The sequence below is a fragment of the Bubalus bubalis genome, chromosome X (genome assembly GCF_019923935.1).
Source record: "Bubalus bubalis isolate 160015118507 breed Murrah chromosome X, NDDB_SH_1, whole genome shotgun sequence".
Classification (NCBI taxonomy): Eukaryota; Metazoa; Chordata; class Mammalia; order Artiodactyla; family Bovidae; genus Bubalus; species Bubalus bubalis.
The window spans coordinates 76,166,968-76,187,364 of record NC_059181.1 but is presented as its reverse complement, the minus strand read 5'-3'; the positions used below and the strand labels follow the sequence as shown (position 1 = coordinate 76,187,364).

At 38.2% G+C, this 20,397-nt stretch overlaps 1 protein-coding gene across 4 annotated transcripts in view; it reads left to right on the top strand.

Annotated features, from left to right (window-relative positions):
• CHM (CHM Rab escort protein) overlaps nucleotides 1-20,397 on the top strand; it is a 240,436-nt gene that overhangs the window by 170,178 nt on the left and 49,861 nt on the right. For all 4 annotated transcript variants that reach the window (XM_006078988.4, XM_044937402.2, XM_006078989.4 and 1 more), the window contains 3 exons: nucleotides 1,857-1,961; nucleotides 2,368-2,431; nucleotides 10,665-10,761. In XM_006078988.4, the coding sequence (XP_006079050.1) occupies nucleotides 1,857-1,961; nucleotides 2,368-2,431; nucleotides 10,665-10,761 (266 nt within the window). The remainder of the gene's footprint in view (nucleotides 1-1,856; nucleotides 1,962-2,367; nucleotides 2,432-10,664; nucleotides 10,762-20,397) is intronic.

The following is a 20,397-nucleotide window of genomic DNA, read 5'->3' as shown; positions in this document are numbered from 1 at the left end:
TCTGCCCAGATTATTCCCTCTTGACTTTCTATAGTCTCTGAGTTAAAGGTAAGAAAGAGGCTTGTCAGTGTTTCCAGGACAAATAGGGATTGAAGCTTCATGATGGATCAACAGATTTCTCTTTTCCCTTGCCAAAGTACCTTGTGTTTTAAATTGTGTATGAATGTTTTAAAACAGAAGACTTGAAGGAGTTCTCTGGCAGTCCAGTGGTTAGGGCTTGCAGTTTTCACAGCAGGGGCCCTGGTTCGATCCCTGCTTGGGGAACTAAGATCTCACAAGCCACATGTCATGGTCCAGAAAAAGAAAAAAAAAAAATTAATAAAAACATAAACCAGGAGACTAACTTGCCTTTCTGATTTTAAGTACTTATTTTTTAAAATAGATATAAATACTTTAGTTAGTTAAGTATTTTATAAAGCAGGAGCTCTAGTTTGATGAAATGTGAGGCGATATGCATAGAAATATAACTGAGAAAGAGAAAGGAAGTATAAGTTATATGGGAAAAAATCACATAAATATTGATATATTTATTAATATGTAGTCAATTGATTAAAAATATATGTATCTAATATCACAAGATATAGTTTAGCCTGATGGCAGTGTCATGCCATTTATTTAAGAATATCAGCATATCATAATCTGCCTTTATTAAAATACGCATTAAATTCCTCTCACTATTGGTCTTGGGTATTTGTCATTTTACTGTTAATGCCTTTATGCCTGGCAAATAGCTCTTTTTAAAAAATAGCTCTTATTTAGGGTAGCATATTTTAATTTATGCTAATATATTTAAAATATGACATCAGTTTGAAATTACTTGTTTGCATTTTATGAGGAGTAACACATAAGTGTTTTTCAAATAAAATAATTCTAGTCTCAAAAGGAAAGCTATGACAAAGTAAATTGTGTTATTTCCATAATAAAAATATATAGGAAACATGCAGACATTTGCATATAGTTCCTGAAATATTGCATACTGTCTTTGTCAGTGCTGGTAAATCCATTTCAAGGATGTTGCCCTTAGTCCATTAGTTTGGATAATGAACCCTATAAAGTACATTTATAACTTGTGGCACTGCAAGGAGATGGATTCTAATATTCATCGTTTTATCTAGACACACTGAGAGAAGGTCAATGCAGGGTTCTATATGATTCATTGTCCCAACACATTTCAGATGACAGAGACCTGATAATGTCCATGCATAAGTGTTTTCTTTATTTGGAAACAGCATTTGAAAGAAATCTTTCTATGATCATCCTTTGAAGTAAAGTGGAAACAGATATTAAAAAAGCTCTATCCCTCCCCCCGTTTTTTTTGGTTTAAAACATTATCACACTTGTTGCAAAATAGCTATTCTTGAACAAAAGAGAAAGCGACACTTAACAGAAAAACAAGCCTTTAGTGGCTTTATTAGGCTGTAAATAGTGGCTTTATTAGGCTGTAAATAATATAACAAGATACTTAAACAACTTTTCCTCCCCCTTTTCTTAGATCTGTTAAGAAAAAAAAAAAGCCTATTTTCTAAACAAAGAAAAATCTTCTATGTTCCTAAACATTAGAAAAGCTTATAGCATAATAGTTGTCCTAACTTTCCTCTTACTATTAATAGCATTCAAAATAAATATTTAAGTTCTAGTCCACACTTAATAGTTTAAAATAATTCAAAATAGCAACAAGAATATATATTCTGCAGTTTGGTTTAAGTTTTGTGTCAAAAATGTGTACTTGTGGGCAATTTTTAAATCTTCTCACAAAGTAATTTTAGATTCAGGATTGGTAGCTAGCTGATTCTGTTTGTTTTCTTTATTATGTAATCATCAATGAGAACTTTTTTCTTTGCTTATCTTCTTTGTAGATGTAAAGCAATCATAGATCAGTATGGTCAGAGAATAATCTCTAAGCATTTCCTTGTGGAAGACAGTTATTTGTCTGAGAACACATGTTCACGTGTGCAATACAGGTAAGGCACCCCTCCAGCCACTCTGCAAGGGAAGGTGAAACTTAGGGAAATTCATCTGTGTGGTTACATTGACAATTCTGTATGATTCTGTTCTTCAAGTAAGATGCAAATGTATACCAAACCAAAGATATATTCAGTGTGTTACCACTGTTTTCTTATAAGGTCTGGTTTGAGGGGAACCTAGCCTAATGTTGACTCCATTGCATTAGCTGGGATCTGTCTGCAGGTCACACATCCTCCTTTCCTGAGCCAAGAAAATATTAAAACAGAACTTGACTTGGTTTGGGGAGGTGACACTTTTATCATGACTTAAATCTTTCAAGCATACCTTATGGTGGTCATATAGCTATATAAATGAGATTTATCCATGGAATCTGAGTCACTGATTAACTTTTCTGCATTACAGGCAGATCTCCAGGGCAGTCTTGATTACAGATAGATCTGTTCTCAAAACAGATTCAGATCAACAGGTAATTCTAGTCTTGTACTCGTTGGTAACATGTTGCTAACTTAATCTACATGGTAATATGTTGTAAATTAATACAGGTGAAATAAAATATATTTTAAAAATATGTGCTAATAATACATTTAATGCATTTTTAAAATACATAATGGTAATTATGTAATAATTTTGGTTTCTTAAAGATTTCCTTCCAGTGGAACAACTAATTGCTCCTATGTAACAGATTTATTCTAGGAATATTGAAATCATCCTAGTTGGTTTTTTTTTTTTTTTTTTTTTTTACAACTATGAAATTGAAATTATATTATTGTGGGAAGAAAAGCATTTAGAAACATTTAAAAATCTTGGATAAGATGAGGATGATATGGTTAGGTAGCATCACTGACTCAGTGAACGTGAATTTGACCAAACTCTGGAAGACAGTGAAGGACAGGGAAGCCTGGCATGCTGCAGTTCATGGGATTGCAAAGAGTTGGACACGACTTAGCAACTGAACAACAACAACAGCAAAAATCTTGAAGGAAAAGGCTTAACCAGTCCTATAGCAGTGGTGGTAAGTTCAGTTAGGGGCCTCGTGTGAAGGAGCATCAGCATGCATTTTCAATTCAGGCTTTCCTCATCACCATGGTTCATCTTGGTACCCTCTTCCTCCTCATAACCACTGATTCTATCAGTGGAATCTTTATACCTGTGGTTTTTCCTTAATCTGAACACGTAAATTCCAAAAGAATGCCCCCTTCTCCTTCTGACAACAGTTTACAGGACTGATAAAATCAGCTTACTCAGTAAGCATGAATGTCAGATCTAGCTTGAATGCTACTGCTTAAGATAGGTTCTGAAATTTCCTTAAGTTGGAAACTTTCTATTTTATTAAACAAATATGTTAGTTTTAAGTGTGAGTGCAAATTCTTTCATTTAATAATTCAACAGAGAGTGAGTACCTTTCACATGCCAGGCAGTGTGCTAGATTCTGAGGAGATATTGCTGACCATGATAGCATCTGTCCCCTCATAGCTTGCAGTCTGTAGGATAGAGATTGTCTTTTGTTGTTTAGTCACTAAGTCATGTTCGAGTCTTTTTCGACCCCATGGACTATAGCCCACCAGGCTCCTTTGTCCAAGGGATTCTCCAGGCAAGACTACTGCAGTGGATTGCCATGCCCTCCTCCAGGGGATCTTTCTGACCCAAGGATCAAACCTGTGTCTCCTGCTTGGCAAGCAGATTCTTTACCACTGATTGCTCCTTAAGAAAAAGGGTGTAGATCCCTCAGGGGGAATGACACAGGCTGAGACCTGGGACCCTTTGCCACAGTGCTTGCACCTGGACACAACTCTTCTTGATCAGCAAAATACAGAGAGACTATATGGGACTAAACTGTGTTCATACACAGTTGGGACAATTTCTGGACCCAAAAGATACAAAGAAACCAAAAAACCCAACTGCCACTTTTGAAAAGCCTGGAGCAAACAGGGTGTTGGGAGCAAAAGCAGGGTACTGAGTATGCCCCCTGCACACAACAAAACATAGAGATGGACAAGCAAAACACCTAAGCCACTTTTCTGGCCACATCTCCTGCATTGCAGGTGGATTCATTACCACTGAGCCACCAGGGAAGCCTGCAGATACAGATACAGACAGATAAATAGGAAGGACAGTTCAGCACGGCAAGTGTGAACAAGAAGTTGTAAAATCGTAGCACTCATCATACTGTTGTATAATTGCCAGTTTACTTGTCTATCTCCCAGTAAACCATAAGCTTTGTGAATGGGTTGAAGAGTGACAGAGGAAGAAAAGTGAAGAGAGCAAAAAAGACACTTCTGTAGAAGCTAAGCTGGGAAGAGCAAGAGAGAGGACAGTGATCTCTGCTGAGGGATGTGGAAGTGAAGAGGGCATTTCTTTGAAGTGTTACAGTATATTTCAGCTGATGAGAATGGGGCCAGAAGAGGAGAGGTTGAAGATTCCCAGAAGAAAAGAAAGATAACTCATGCAGCAAGGTCCAGATAAAGGCTAGGGGAGATGGGATTCAGAGAATAGGTGAGAAACATTGTCCTTAGATGGGATATGTGACACTTTGAAATAAGAGGGTGAATGCATGAACACCTTGAGCTGCATGCACAAATTCTGGTAATTCATTTTTCATTTTTGTTCTGTGACAAATATTTTCTAATTTTCCTTTTTATGGCTTCTTAGATACACCCATCATTTAAAAATGTACATTTAATTTCCAAATACGTGTTTTGTAAATTTTATGTATTTATTCATTTATTTTTTGCTGTGCTGGGTCTTTGTTGCTGCATGTGGTCTTTCTCTAGTTGCAGTGAGTGAGGGCTACTCTCTAGTTTTGGTGCATGGGTTTTTCATTGCTGTGGCTTCTCTTGTTGTGGGCCACAGGCTCTAGGGTACAGGCTCAGTAGTTATGGTGCATGGGCTTAGTTATCCCTCAGCATGTGGAATCCTCCCAGACCAGGGATCGAACCTGTGTCCTCTGCATTGGCAGATGGATTCTTAACAACTGGACCACCAGGGAGGTCCTACATGGGTTTTTTTAAGTATCTTTGATATTAATTTCTTATTTTGATATTAATTTCTCATTTATTCTCTGCTTTATATCTGCTTTATTCTCTGCAATCACCGTTTGTGTTTTTTCAGTCTTCTAACTTTATTGAGGCTTTCAATGGCTAAGTCAAAGATCTCTCTTGGTAAATGTCACATTGTGCTTAAAAATATGTGGCTTATTTCCAAATATCTTTTGATATTGATTTCTGGCCTATTTTCACAGTGATAAGAGAACAGACTCTGTGATTTTAATACCTTTAGACTATAAAATTTTTGCACCTTGTTTCATGTCCCTGGATATGTTCCAGTGTCTCCTAGTTTATAGTTTGAGGGAACTTGAATAGAATTTGTATCTTGCTGTTGTGTGAAAATTGTATAAATCTTAATTATGGTGAATTAGTTCATGGTGCTTTTCCTTCTACTTTTCTGTATATTCATTTTCTTAATTTTTAAGAGTTTGATATTAAAACTCCAACCAAAAATCGTAATTTATCTACTTAAATATTTGTAATATAAAGTAGAACTGTATGTAACTTTGTATTTTCCATATCTCCTATAAATGTGTTATCATTCTTTCATAATTTAAAAAATCAAACAGAGAATAAAATTTTTTTAAAAAGGAAAAAAAAAAAGAGTGAATCTGGGAACATTTGTAGTCTTGGGAGTTCCCATCCAATGGGTTCTATTTTATTTTAAAAATTACAAGGTGAGGTCGTCTCCTGAGAATGGGGGTGTGAGTGTGGGAATGGGTCAGAGCTCAAGGAAAGGAGTAAAATAATCACTGTGGAAAGTGACCTGTCTCATGGTCAGATGACTGGGCAGTGTTGAGGGGTCCAGCTGAGTCTGGAGGTCATGGGTTCACAGTAACATTAATCTGCTCTGATCTTTGCAGCTCTTTCATTCTTTTACCCCCACCCAGCCTGCTCATTGACATGTTAAGAGAGACCTACAGTTCCTTGTTCCCTCTGTTTCCTCCCAGATTACCAGCTCCTTTCTGCCCTCTTCCTTTTCCATGTCCTAGACCACATGGTAGGTCTTACGAACTGCTCTTCCTTCAAAACCTTCAATTTCCATGTAATGTTCTTCTGTACCCACAGTGGAAAGTCCCATCCCTGTATGAAGCTCAGATCTACACTTGGAACACTAAGGAAAACTGCAACCAGATAGACTGGCACAACCACAGTGTTGGTGGCACCAACCTCATCTGGCAGAACCCTGAGTACCTACCAACAGTTAGCTCCTCACTGGCCTCAGACAGCTCCCTCTCCCCTCAGAGCTAGTCTTAAGTTTTCACTATTTTTACCCACCCTTAGCCCTCTAACTTCTCCCCCGTCACTTTGCTGAGAAAAGTAAGGACACCTCCAAAGCACAGTGGCCCTTGATCTCCTGCCTCACCATCCACAACTTACATACACAAGCATAGAGACTAATGAGGGAGCTCCCCTCCTTATCCAAGGCCAATCCCTTTTATAAGCGCCCTTGACACACACATGTGCCCACACCACCCTGTATGCCTGCTCTATCTCCTACATCTTCAGCCTCTCCCCACTATTGGCACCTTCCCCTCAACCTGTACACATGTATTAGCATTTTCTGTTCCAAAAATTAAAATAAAAAAACAGAAAAATGCTCTTTGTGTTTGTACTTATTTGCAGCTAATATCCAATCTCTCCCCTACCCTTACAATATTTTTGAGATGGTGTCTCTGCTTGCTGCCTCCAGCTCCTTACTTCTCATTATTTCTAGACCAACCTGGCTTCTACTATCAAATTCCTACTACAGCTTCTCTTCGTAAGTTTATTAATAACTTCATACTAGTCAGGACCACAGGACATTTTGGGGTTTTGTTTCCTAAGTATTTTCTGGTATGTTTGATAGTGTTGACAATTCCCTTTCTCTTGAAACTCTACTCCTTTGGCTATCATGACACTTTGTTCTCCTGGTTCTCCTCATAACTCTCTGGCTATTTCCTCTTGACTTCCTCTGTGGGCTCTATCCTCCTCTTAAATATCAGGCCACCTCAGGGTTCTGAGTACAGTCTACCATACCTCTTATTCTTCATGCTTGCCACTTGACTCCATGTACTTTTACGGTTTCCAACTCTGCATAGCCTTCCATGTCTATGTCTCCTGGGACTGTTAGCCCAAAGGCCAAAATTCCTACTGGACATCTATCCCAAAGACCCCTCAAACTGAACATACTCAGAGCTGAACTCACCATCTTCCCTCTCAAAACTGCTCATCCAGTGCTTCCTACTTCGATGAAAGCACTGACGTCCTTCCAACATCTGCTCCCATCTCGGACATGTCGTGAGCCTCCAGGTCCTTGTCAGTATACTTCCTAGAAGTTGCCCCAGTCTGCTTTCCTCTCAATCCTTCTCACTGCTCTGGTTTCAGAGCTCATCACCTCTTCCTTCTACCTGATTGTCCTGCCTCTCATCTTGTCTCCTTTAAATCTGTACTCTTACACAGCCATCAGAGAGATCAGTCTAAAATGTATATCTGGTCTGCTGTTTTTTCTTTCCTACATGTTTTCTTTTTTTCTCTTTTTGAATTTTTGAATCATAAATAAATTGATGAGACTGAGAGGAAAGAATGGTGTGATCACTCACCTAGAGCCAGACATACTAGAATATGAAGTCAAGTGGGCCTAGGAAGCATCACTACAAACAAAGCTAGTGGAGGTGGTGGAATTCCAGTTGAGCTATTTCAAATCCTCAAAGATGATGCTGTGAAAGTGCTGCACTCAGTATGCCAGCAAAATTAGAAAACTCAGCAGTAGTCACAGGACTGGAAAAGGTCAGTTTTCATTCCAATCCCAAAGAAAGGCAATGCCAAAGAATGTTCAAACTACTGCACAATTGCACTAATTTCACACACTAGCAGAGTAATGCTCAAAATTCTCAAGGCCGAGCTTGAACAGTATGTGAACCATGAACTTTCAGATGTTCAAGCTGGTTTTAGAAAAGGCAGAAGAACCAGAGATCAAATTGCCAACATCCACTGGATCATTGAAAAAGCGAGAGAGTTCCAGAAAAACATCTCTTTCTGCTTTATTGACTATGCCAATGCCTTTGATTTCATCACAACAAACATTGGAAAAGTCTTCAAGAGATGGAAATACCAGACCACATTACCTGCCTCCTGAGAAATCTGTATGCAGGTCAAGAAGCAACAGTTAGAACCGGACATGGAACAACAAACTGGTTCCAAATTGGGAAAGGAGTACTTCAAGGCTCTATATTGTCACCCTGCTTATTTAACTTATGTGCAGAGTACATCATGTTAAATGCCAGGCTGGATGAAGCACAAGTTGGAATCAAGATTGCTGGGAGAAATATCAATAACCTCAGATACGCAGACCACCCTTATGGCAGAAAGTGAAGAAGAACTAAAGAGCCTCTTGATGAAAGTGAAAGAGGAGAGTGAAAAAACCTAGCTTAAAACTCAACATTCACAAAATGAAAATCATGGCATCTGGTCCCATCACTTCATGAAAAATAGATGAGGAAACAGTGGAAATGGTGACAGACTTTATTTTTGGGGCTCCAAAATCACTGAAGATGCTGATTGCAGTCATGAAATTAAAAGACGCTTGTTCCTTGGAAGAAAAGCTTTGACCAACCTACACAGTATATTAAAAAGGAGAGACATCACTTTACTGATAAAGTGATAAAGGTCCATATAGTAAAAGTTCTGGTTTTTCCAGTAGTCATGTATGGATGTGAGAGTTGGACTATAAAGAAAGCTGAGTGCTGAAGAATTGCTTTTTTTGAATTGTGGTGTTGGAGAAGACTTGAGAGTCCCTTGGACTGGACTGCAAGGAGATCAAACTAGTCAATCCTGAAGGAAATTGGTCCTGAATATTCAATGGAAGGACTGATGCTGAGGGTGAAACTCCAATACTTTGGCCACTTAATATGAAGAACTGACTCATTGGAAAAACCCTGATGCTGGGAAAGATTGAAGGCAGGAGGAGAAGGGGACAACAGAGGATGAGATTGTTGGGTGGCATCACCAACTCAATGGACATGAGTTTGAGCAAGCTCTGGGAGTCGGTGATGGACAGGGAAGCCTGGCATGTTGCAGTCCTTAGGGTCGCAAAGAGTTGGACACGACTGAGTGACTGAACTGAACTGAGAGGAAAGAGTAGTTGTTGGTTTAGGTAAATTTTATGAAAGGGTTATTCAAGGATTGAAGGAATTACCTTTTGATGGCTTTTATAATCTCTCTGTGATTTAAGATATTTACCTTTTCACGAGTTGAGACAGAAGACACTATGGTAGGGGGTCACTGATTATACGTGATAGTTGTTGGAATCAAAAGAAGTACTTAGATGTTGGTCCAATCCTTAAGATACCTTTTCAGTTATATACATGTTTTCAGTCATAATTGTTTGATAATAATTATGCAGCATTAGGGGCTTCCCATGTGGCACGGTGGTAAAGAATCCTCTTGCAATGCAGGGGATATAGGAGATGTGAGTTGGATCCTTGGGTTGGGAAAATCCTAAAAGAGGAAATGGCAATGCATTCCAGTATTCTTGCCTGGAAAATCCCAGGAACTGAAGAATCTGGTGGACTACAGTCCACAGAGTCTGAGTTGGGCATGACTGAGCACACATGCACACAACATTAGATCCATGTTTTACTGGCTCCTCTCTCTTTAATGCTGCAGTATGACATTTTTTTATCATAGCAGCAAAAGGAGCTGAGGAATATGGAGAAAACAGTTTTTGAGACATTGTAAATGTCCAAATGTATATACAGGTAGTGATAATAAGAAGGTCATGATTATCAAACAAATTTTATTTTCAGAACTTAAAAGCATTTCCTCTGTTGCCTATCAATATGATGTTGCCAGTTAAAATCTAAACATAATGCTCACAGGTAAAAGTACAAATAGGGCTTTATTTTTGGCAGTGTTTCCTATAGAAAACAATATATTTTCCTCAGATTGAAGATTAAATTGAGAATTGGTATTGAAGTTTTTCGTTCTGTAGAGAAATATTTACCTGACAGTTATTTAAAGTTTTTTAAATATAAAGCCGTATAGCAATTAGTGGTGCCTAGCACAGCATACTGCATATTAATGGAGTCCTTAAATTAATTTGAAGCCATTCATTTTGAAATATTTTGGTATTTGTTTAGCTCTAATTTGGTATATGCTGACATTAGTATCTTTGCACTTTTTTTTTTAGGTAACATTTCAAAATTTTAGTACTCTATAACTTCTATTTTTAGCCCTTATGAATAACCAAATTTAATTTAATGTGCTGTGATTGAAACAATGAAGTGCATACAATTCAGAATAATGAATTGTACCTTTATTGTGCCTTTTGGGGGGGCACAATAAATTGTTTAAACCTTTGGAACAAATGAAGTAATTAATCACATCTTTTGAAAATATGTAGTAAGTGAAAGATTTAATAAATATTAAAGATATTTGAAATATTTATTGTCCACGAATTTTAGGACTGCAATATATATCATATATAAATATATCAATAATTTGACACATGTGCATGCTTTATGTTTCAAATTTTGTTCTAAAATTCAATCCCACCAGCTAAAGTTTTTCAAACATCAATGAATGTTTGAAAAAAGATGCTCAGTTTGCTCTAATAATAAAATAATGAAAATGAGATCTAACAGCTATGTCTGATGTTTTGTTTCTGCTTTTTAGATTTCCATTTTAACAGTGCCAGCAGAGGAACCAGGAACTTTTGCTGTTCGAGTCATTGAGTTATGTTCATCAACAATGACATGCATGAAAGGCTCATGTAAGCACAATAGAGTCTGGTAGTTGGTCTTTTGTGTTTGTTTAGAAAGTAAAGGGAGACAGCTATTCTTATGGTTGTCAGGATTGTATTAATAGAGTTTTGCTACATATATATATTTTTTAATTCATAGTATTTGTTCACATCATGTAAGTCATACAGTAAGTCATTTCATACCTTCCCCTTGCCTCTGAACATTTCTAAAACTAAATCTTCACATGCACCATTGTTAAGCTATCTGTTCTTCTACCTGTGTGTATCAAAATTTCTGTCTCAACACTGTCAGTTATCATGCTGCCTACAACATATTTCTTAAAGATGTTTCAGTAAGTAAAATAAGCAAGTGTACATTGGCCATCACTATGCCTAGACCTAAACTGCATATTCATAGGGATTATTAAGGAACAGTTGACATTCCCCATTTGAAGTATTCATAATCTTACTGCACATCCAATGAAACGAGACAATATTAACTGAGTGCGGTGTGCTCTGGTAGGCATATCAGGGTAGCTAAAGATGAATACAACATAGCCCTGAATTTGGGGGACTCACAGTCTAGTCGGACAGATATGACAAATACCTAAGTAGCTGTAAGAGGCAGATTATTAAAATATCACAAGAGGTACTGACAAATTAGACTCTAGATAGTCTTAGAAGGAAAACATCACAGTATCATTAGCTACGATTATTTTAAATCCTGTAAACTTATATTGAGTTTTACTACAACTGTTAACATGAATTATGAAAAGCTGAAGACTAATCTGATTTGGCCTAGTCGAGGAATATTTGACTATGCTTACAAGTGTAGGACTATTGCTTCCTAAAAGATGGTAAAAACGTGGTCAAACAAAGAGAAGTGGGAGCATGATGCCAACAGGGGGAGGCAAGCAAACTTACCTAGGATTGCTATAATCCTAAACTTCCATTTGAAAAAGTAGCTCAAGTTTTTCTCCTTTTATAGTGATATAGGTAAATCTTTACCATATTATTTTTCCCCCTGTTACTTTAGCCAGTTTTTTTGTGTGTGTCAGTTTATCTGTGTTAGCATATAAATTATGCAACTGCACTCATTTTGGATTTTCTAAATTGCATTTATTTTATGTTTGTGACTATTTTTTAAAATTTACTTTTATAGATTATTTTTCTATGTGAAATATTTTATATTCCCAGTCTTAATAATATATATTCACTGTTGACAATTTGGAAGATGTAAGAAAGAAAAGTAAAATTACTATAATCCTTCTCCTTAGAAATGATAAACACTTGATTATGTTTGTCTTTTTTTAGATGTGTATGCATATATATTTTCAATAAAATGCAATACTATTTATATACTGTTTATAACCTGCCTTTTAAGGACTTTAAAACAGCAAAAATCTTTTTGTAATTCTATGATATAATTTTCAATGATTGTGGATATGCCATTTTTATTTAATCCCATGATGTTGAGATTTTTTTAAAAATTTTACTTAATACTCCTATAAAAACCAGCCATTTTTATAGCAAATATTTATGAGCATCAATTATTTTTGTAGGATTTTTTTGAGTGGAATTATTGGGTCAAAGTAGATTTTTTTTTAATTTTGGAATAATTATGGATTCATAGAATTTGCAAAGATAGTACACAGAGGTCGAACGTATCCTTCATCTAATTTTTTCCATTAGTTACATTTTACTAAACTATAGTGCAATATCAAAACCAGGAATTTGACATTGGTACAATGTGTGTATGCTTTTGCTATCTAGATAATGGTTTTTGGTTTTCAAGTATACATTCAAGATTTTTCTCCTTAGTCTTTGAGTTTTAGAATTTAGATTATGATGGGTCTTGGCATTTATTTCTTTGGATTTATTCTATTTGAAATTTGTGCAGCTTCTTAAATCTGCAGGTTTGTATCTTTTTTTCAAATTTGTGAAATTTTTGTCCTTTATTTCTTTGAGTATTTTTCAGCAAACACTCTTTCTCCTTCTGGGACTTCTATGCCATGACTATTGGATCTTTTCTTTTTTTAAATTAATTTATTTATTTTATTGGAGGCTAATTACTTTACAGTATTGTAGTGGTTTTTGCCATACATTGACATGAATCAGCCATGGGTGTACATGTGTTCCCCATCCTGAAGACCCTCCCACATCCCTCCCCATCCCATCCCTCAGGGTCATCCCAGTTCACCAGCCCTGAACGCCCTGTCTCATGCATCGAACCTGGACTGGTGATCTATTTCACATATGGTAATATACATGTTTCAATGCTATTCTTTCAAATCATCCCACCCTCGCCTTCTCGCACAAAGTCCAAAAGTCTGTTCTTTACATCTGTGTCTCTTTTGCTGTCTCACATATAGGGTCATCGTACCATCTTTCTAAATTCCATATATCTGTGTTAATATACTGTATTGGTGTTTTTCTTTCTGACTTACTTTACTCTGTGTAATAGGCTCCAGTTTCCTCCACCTCATTAGAACTGATTCAAATGCATTCTTTTTAATAGCTGAATAATATTCCATTGTGTATATATACCACAGCTTTCTTATCCATTCATGTGCTGATGGACATCTAGGTTGCTTCTGTGTCCTAGCTATTGTAAACAGTGCTGCGATGAACATTGGGGTACATTTGTCTCTTTCTTGTTGTTTCCTCAGTGTGTATGCCTAGTAGTGGGATTGCTAGGTTGTATGGCAGTTCTATTTCCAGTTTTTTAAGGAATCTCCAAACTGTTCTCTATAGTGGCTGGACCAGGTTGCATTCCCACCAACAGTGTAAGAGGGTTCCCTTTTCTCTGCACCGTCTCCAGTGTTTATTGCATGTAGACTTTTTGGTAGCAGCCATTCTGACTGGTGTGAGATGGTACCACATTGTGATTTTGATTTGCATTTCTCTGATAATGACTGCTCAAACTACCACACAATTGCACTCATCTCACACGCTAGTAAAGTAATGCTCAAAATTCTCCAAGCCAGGCTTCAGCAATATGTGAACCATGAACTTCCTGGTGTTCAAGCTGGTTTTAGAAAAGGCAGGGGAACCAGAGATCAAATTGCCAACATCTGCTGGATCATGGAAAAAGCAAGAGAGTTCCAGAAAAACATCTATTTCTGCTTTATTGACTATGCCAAAGCCTTTGACTGTGTGGATCACAATAAACTGTGGAAAATTCTGAAAGAGATGGGAATACCAGACCACCTGATCTGCCTCTTGAGAAATTTGTATGCAGGTCAGGAAGCAACAGTTAGAACTGGACATGGAACAACAGACTGGTTCCAAATAGGAAAAGGAGTTCGTCAAGGCTGTATATTGTCACCCTGTTTATTTAACTTATATGCAGAGTACATCATGAGAAATGCTGGTCTGGAAGAAGCACAAGCTGGAATCAAGATTGCCGGGAGAAATATCAATAACCTCAGATATGCAGATGACACCACCCTTATGGCAGAAAGTGAAGAGGAACTCAAAAGCCTCTTGATGAAAGTGAGAGTGGAGAGTGAAAAAGTTGACTTAAAGCTCAACATCCAGAAAACGAAGATCATGGCATCCGGTCCCACCACTTCATGGGAAATAGATGGGGAAACAGTGGAAACAGTGTCAGACTTTATTTTTCTGGGCTCCAAAATCACTACAGATGGTGACTGCAGCCATGAAATTAAAAGATGCTTACTCCTTGGAAAGAAAGTTATGACCAACCTAGATAGCATATTCAAAAGCAGAGACATTACTTTGCCAACAGAGGTTCGTCTAGTCAAGGCTATGGTTTTTCCTGTGGTCATGTATGGATGTGAGAGTTGGACTGTGAAGAAAGCTGAGTGCCGAAGAATTGATGCTTTTGAACTGTGGTGTTGGAGAAGACTCTTGAGAGTCCCTTGGACTGCAAGGAGATCCAATCAGTCCATTCTGAAGGAGATCAGCCCTGGGATTTCTTTGGAAGGAATGATGCTAAAGCTGAAACTCCAGTACTTTGGCCACCTCATGCGAAGAGTTGACTCACTGGGAAAGACTCTGATGCTGGGAGGCATTGGGGGCAAGAGTAGAAGGGGACGACAGAGGATGAGATGGCTGGATGGCATCACTGACTCGATGGACGTGAGTCTCAGTGAACTCCAGGAGTTGGTGATGGACAGGGAGGCCTGGCGTGCTGTGATTCATGGGGTCGCAAAGAGTCAGACACGACTGAGCGACTGATCTGATCTGATCTGATAATGAGTGATGTTGAGCATCTTTTCCATGTGTTTATTAGCCATCTGTATGTCTTCTTTGGAGAAATGTCTGTTTAGTTCTTTTGCACGTTTTTTGATTGGGCCATTTATTTTTCTGGAATTTAGCTGCAGGAGCTGCTTGTATATTTTTGAGATTAATTCTTTGTCAGTTGCTTCGTTTGCTATTATTTTCTCCCATTCTGTAGGCCGTCTTTTCACCTTGCTTATAGTTTCCTTCATTGTGCAAAAGCTTTTAAGTTTAATTAGGTCCCATTTCTTTATTTTTTATTTTATTTCCATTACTCTGGGAGGTGAGTCATAGAGGATCCTGCTGTGATTTATGTTAGAGTGTTTTGCCTATGTTTTCCTCTAAGGAATTTTAGTATTTCTGGTCTTACATTTAGATCTTTAATCTGTTTTCAGTTTTTTTTTTTTTTTTTGCTTGTCAGTAAAGCTTTTGATTTCTCCTTCACATCTGAATGAGATCCTTGCTGGGTAAAGTATTCTGGGTTGTAGGTTTTTCTCTTTCATCACTTTAAGTATGTCCTTACATTCCCTTCTAACATGAAGAGTTTCTATTTAAAGACCAGCTGTTATCCTCATGGGGATCCCCTTGTGTGTTATTTGTTGGTTTTACCTTGCTGCTTCTAATATTTCTTCTTTGTACTTAATCATCATTAATTTGATTAATATGTGGCTTCAGGTGTTTCACCTTGGGTTTATCCAGTTTGGAACTCTCTGGGTTTCTTGGACTTGGTTGGCCATTTTCTTCCCCATTTTAGGGAAGTTTTAAACTATTGTCTCCTCAAGTATATTCTCATGGCTTTTCTTTTTGTTTTCTTCTTCTGGGATTCCTATGATTCAAACATTGGGGCATTTAACATTGTCTCAGAGGTGTCTGAGGTTGTCCTCATTTCTTTTAATTCATTTTTCTTTTTTCTTCTGCTTCATTTATTTCCACCATTCTATCTTCCACGTCACTTTTCATATCTTCTGCCTCAGTTATTCTACTGTTGGTTCCCTCCAGAGTCCTTTTGATCTCAGTTACTACATTTTTCATTATTGATTGATTCTTTTTTATTTCTTCTAGGTCCTTGTTAAACATTTCTTGCATCTTCTCAATCCCTATCTCTAGTCTATTTATCTGCAACTCCATTCTATTTTCAAGATTTTGGGTCATTTTTACTATCATTATTCTGAATTCTTTTTCATGTAGACTCTATCTCCTCCTTTTTTGTTTGTTTTTGTAGGCATTTATCATGTTCCTTTACCTGCTGAATATTTCTGTTTTTTCATTTTGTTTAGATTACTGTGTTTGGGGTGCCCTTTCTGTGTGAAGTTTGTGGTTCTTCTTTGTGGAGGTTGCTCCCTGTGGGTGGGGTTGAACGAGTGGCTTGTCAAGGTTTTCTGGTAGGGGGCTTGCGTCTGTGTTCTGGTGGGTGGAGCTGAATCTCTTCTCTCTGGAGTGCAGTGAAGTATCTAGTAGTGAGTTTTGGATTGTCTGTGGGTTTGGCATGTCTTTAGATAGCCTGTACTTTAATGCTCAGGGCTGTGTTCCTGTGTTGCTGGAGAATTATCCTGATAGGTCTTTCTGTGGAACTTGGCTCTTGGGTGGAGCTTGGTTTCAGGGTAGGTATGGAGGCATTTGGATGAGCTCTTGTCTCTTAATTTTCTCTGGAATCAAGAGTTCTCTGATGTTCTCGAGTTTGGATTTAAGCCTCCTGCCTCTGGCTTTCAGTCTTATTCTTACAGTAGCCTCAGGACTTCTCCATCCATCAAGCACAGATAATAAAACATCTATGTTAATGGTAAAAAAAGATTCTCCACGGTGAGGGACACCCAGAGAGGTTCATGTAGTTACATGGAGAAGAGAAGAGGGAGGACGGAGATAGAGGTGACCAGGAGGTGAAGAGGGAGAATCAAAAGGAGAGAGAGCAGTCAAGCCAGTAATCACACCCCTAAGTGAAAATGGATACTGAAGATTAGATTCTTAAAGGTTCAGTTCAGTTCAGTCACTCACTCGTGTCCAACTCTTTGCGACCCCGTGAACCACAGTACACCAGGCTTCCCTGTCCATCACTAACTCCCAGTGTCCACCCAAACCCATGTCCATTGTTTTGGTGATGCCATCCAACCATCTCATACTCTGTTGTTCCCTTCTCCTCCTTCCCTCAATCTTTCCCAGCAACAGGTTCTTTTCAAATGAGTCAGCTCTTTGCATCAGGTGGCCAAAGTATTGGAATTTCAGCTTCAACATCAGTCCCTCCAATGAACACCCAGGACTGATCTCCTTTAGGATGGACTGGTTGGATCTCCTTGCAATCCAAGGGACTCTCAAGAGTCTTCTCCAACACCACACTTCAAAAGCATCAATTCTTTGGTGCTCAGCTTTCTTTGTAGTCCAACTCTCACATCCATGACTACTGGAAAAACCATAGCCTTGACTAGATGGACCTTTGTTGGCAAAGTAATGTCTCTGCTTTTAATATTCTGTCTAGGTTGGTTATAAGTTTACTTCCAAGGAGGTAGCATCTTTTAATTTCCATAGCTGCAGTCACCATCCGCAGTGATTTTGGAGCCCAGAAAAATAAAGTCAGCCACTGTTTCCACTGTTTCCCCATCTATTTTCTATGAAGTGATGGGAGCAGAGGCCATGATCTTAGTTTTCTGAATGTTGAGCTTTAAGCCACCTTTTTCACTCTCTCTTTAAAGGTACAAAATTGATACAAATACCAAAAAGCAAAGATTAAAAATCTAGAGTAGAGTTTAGACTGTGAAAAATACAATATTAAAAATACAAAACAAAATCAATCAGAAAAATTATTAAAAAAATATGAAATTTGCTTTAAAAATAGGGTATTTTTTTGCAATGTAATAGGTTGTAAAAATGAAAATTATATGAGTATTAAAAAACTTAAAAGTTAAAAAAATTTTAAATTAAAAAATGATAATAATTAAAATATATCTAGAAATTTCTCTGGAGTTGTTGAGGGCAATGTGGGGTCAGTTCAGTTTAAGATAGTTCTTTCTTACAGCTTATACTTCTCAAGGTTTGTAGGTCCCTTCCAGTGGTTAGTCAGTGCTAACTACAGGGTTTTTATCTGTGCACCTGTCACTTCCAGAGCAGTTCCCTCTTCTTTGTTTATTTTGGCTTTCTCAGTTTGCAAGTCTCTTCAGTGTCTAATTTCTGCACTGACACAAGGGGGCGAAGATGGTCACTTATTTATGCTCACTTGTTCAGTTGTATTGTGGGAAGGGAGGAACCTTGCAAACATATATCACTGGCGTGTGTGGGGAGTGCTCGCAATGTATGGACCACACTGGGTTTGTCCCACTCATGGTGTGTATGCTTTCCTGGTCTACACCGCTCAGCCTCCAGGTTGCTCTGCAGAGGAACTGTCCAAAGCAGGCCCTGGGTTGCATGCACTTCCCAGGTCTAAGCTGTTCAGGTTGAGGTTCTCGGGTACTCCACAAAGGCACAGACTTGGTTAGGAATACATTTTGTGCCCTTTCCAGGTCCGAGCAGCTCAGGTGACCAGGTGCTTGGCCAACGCACTGTACCAGGTGGGCTGTGCATCTTAATCACCTTCTGGGTCCCAGCCCCTCCGTTTCCTGGGTGCAGAGCAAGAGCACTGTCTCAGGTGTGCTGTGTGTCTCCTCTGGGGAGCTGATCTCTGGCTGCAACCCTCCTGGCAGATATCAAGAGTCCAGGAACCCAGGAAGACTTGGGAGCAACTGGGAGCCTGCTCACAGTTTGGTGGAGGATGCCGTTTCTGGAGCCAAGATTGCCGCTTGCCTTCCTGCTCTGGCTGTAGCCCGCCTGCCTCTCTGCCTCTGTCAGCGGGGGCGGGGCTGGTCTGCAGCTGGCTAGCTCTCTTTTGGTATTTGCTCAGTCCTTTGTTCTGTGTGCGGGCCAGGCTGTGCCTTAGGTTAGAGCATTCAGAAGTTGTTTTGAGAAGTTGCTCAGCATTCAGATGATCTTTTGATGAATTTGTGGGGGAGAAAGTGATCTCCCCCATCCTATTCATCTGCTATCTTAGGACTGCTCTTGTCTATTAGATCTTTTCATTCCACATGTCTCTGAGGCTCTGTTCATTTTTTTTAATTCAAAAATATTTTGATATCTATTGAGAGCAATGTACCCTGCTAGACACAGTGAATTATAGGAAGGAATAGCCCAATTGGTAGCAATGAAAAGATAGTACAAAAGCAAGAAGAGTGCAAAGTACATGTATTTCTGTTCATGTTCATATAGTCTATTTTCTCTGTTTTGTACATATTGTGCCATTTCTACAGTTCTACTTTTAAGTTCAATGATTCTTTCCTCTGTGCATTCCATTATGCTGTTGAACCTATTCAGTATGTTTTAAAATTTTAATTATATTTTTTAGTTTAAAATTTTCTGTTTGATTCTTCTTTAAATCTACTTGGTGCTTGTGGAATACATCAGGATTTTCAGAACTCTAATCAAGAAAGAGATATCAGGAGACTACTAATCCAAGATAGATTAAAACAAGAATTCTTTATCATTACCAAGATGAACTGATGAGTGATGGTTGTGACTTTTATTTTTATTTTTTAGAAAACTATTGATGTTTTAATGTTCTTTTTTTCTGGATTGAGGGAATCCTTTTTTTCTTTTTTTTTTCTAATTTAAATTCATTTATTTTAATATATATTGTGCTTTTGTAAACAGATATGAACAGTTTATCTTTTCTCAAAAAAAAAAAAAAAAGCTTTTCTACTTGTTTCCTAACACTTTCTCTTTCTTTGTTGAGACTGTCTGTCATTTCATTTGTTTCCTGCATGTTTGTAATCAATCACTGATGCATTTTTATGATGGCTACATTAAATCTTCAGACAAATACAGCAGCTGTGTTGTTCTGATTGCCTTTTCTTATTGAAGTTGAGGTTGTCCTGGTTTTTGGTAAAATGAATATTTTTTTATTGCTACCCAGATATTTTTGTTATATAATGGGACTTAGATCTTATCTTGGGCTTCCTCTGACACTGTTCTGGTAGCAAAAGAGAGTATTCCCTTGTTACTGCCAGCTGATAGTGGAAGTCCTGGTTCCCTGCTGGCATGCAGAAATTGGAGCATTTCCTTATTACTGCTCAGTGATTGTAATCTCCAGTAGGCCTCACTGATTCCACTCTGGGTAGGAGGAGCAGCAGTGCTTCGATACTGCTCCACATGGCCTCAATGACACCATGGGGACAGGATGTGGCTTTATTACTTGGACATTGGTGGCTTCTTCTGACACCACCCCAGTGGGGCTGAGGAGCTGTCTTCTTTATTGCTGGGTAGGGGTGAAAATCCAGGATCCCATCATGGTCTCTGCTGATATGGTAAAGGATGGGGGGACTGTTTCTCCTGGTAAATCCTGGCTCCCTACTTGGCCTTCTTTGACACCACTCTACCAGGGATGTTGGGACACTTCATTATAAC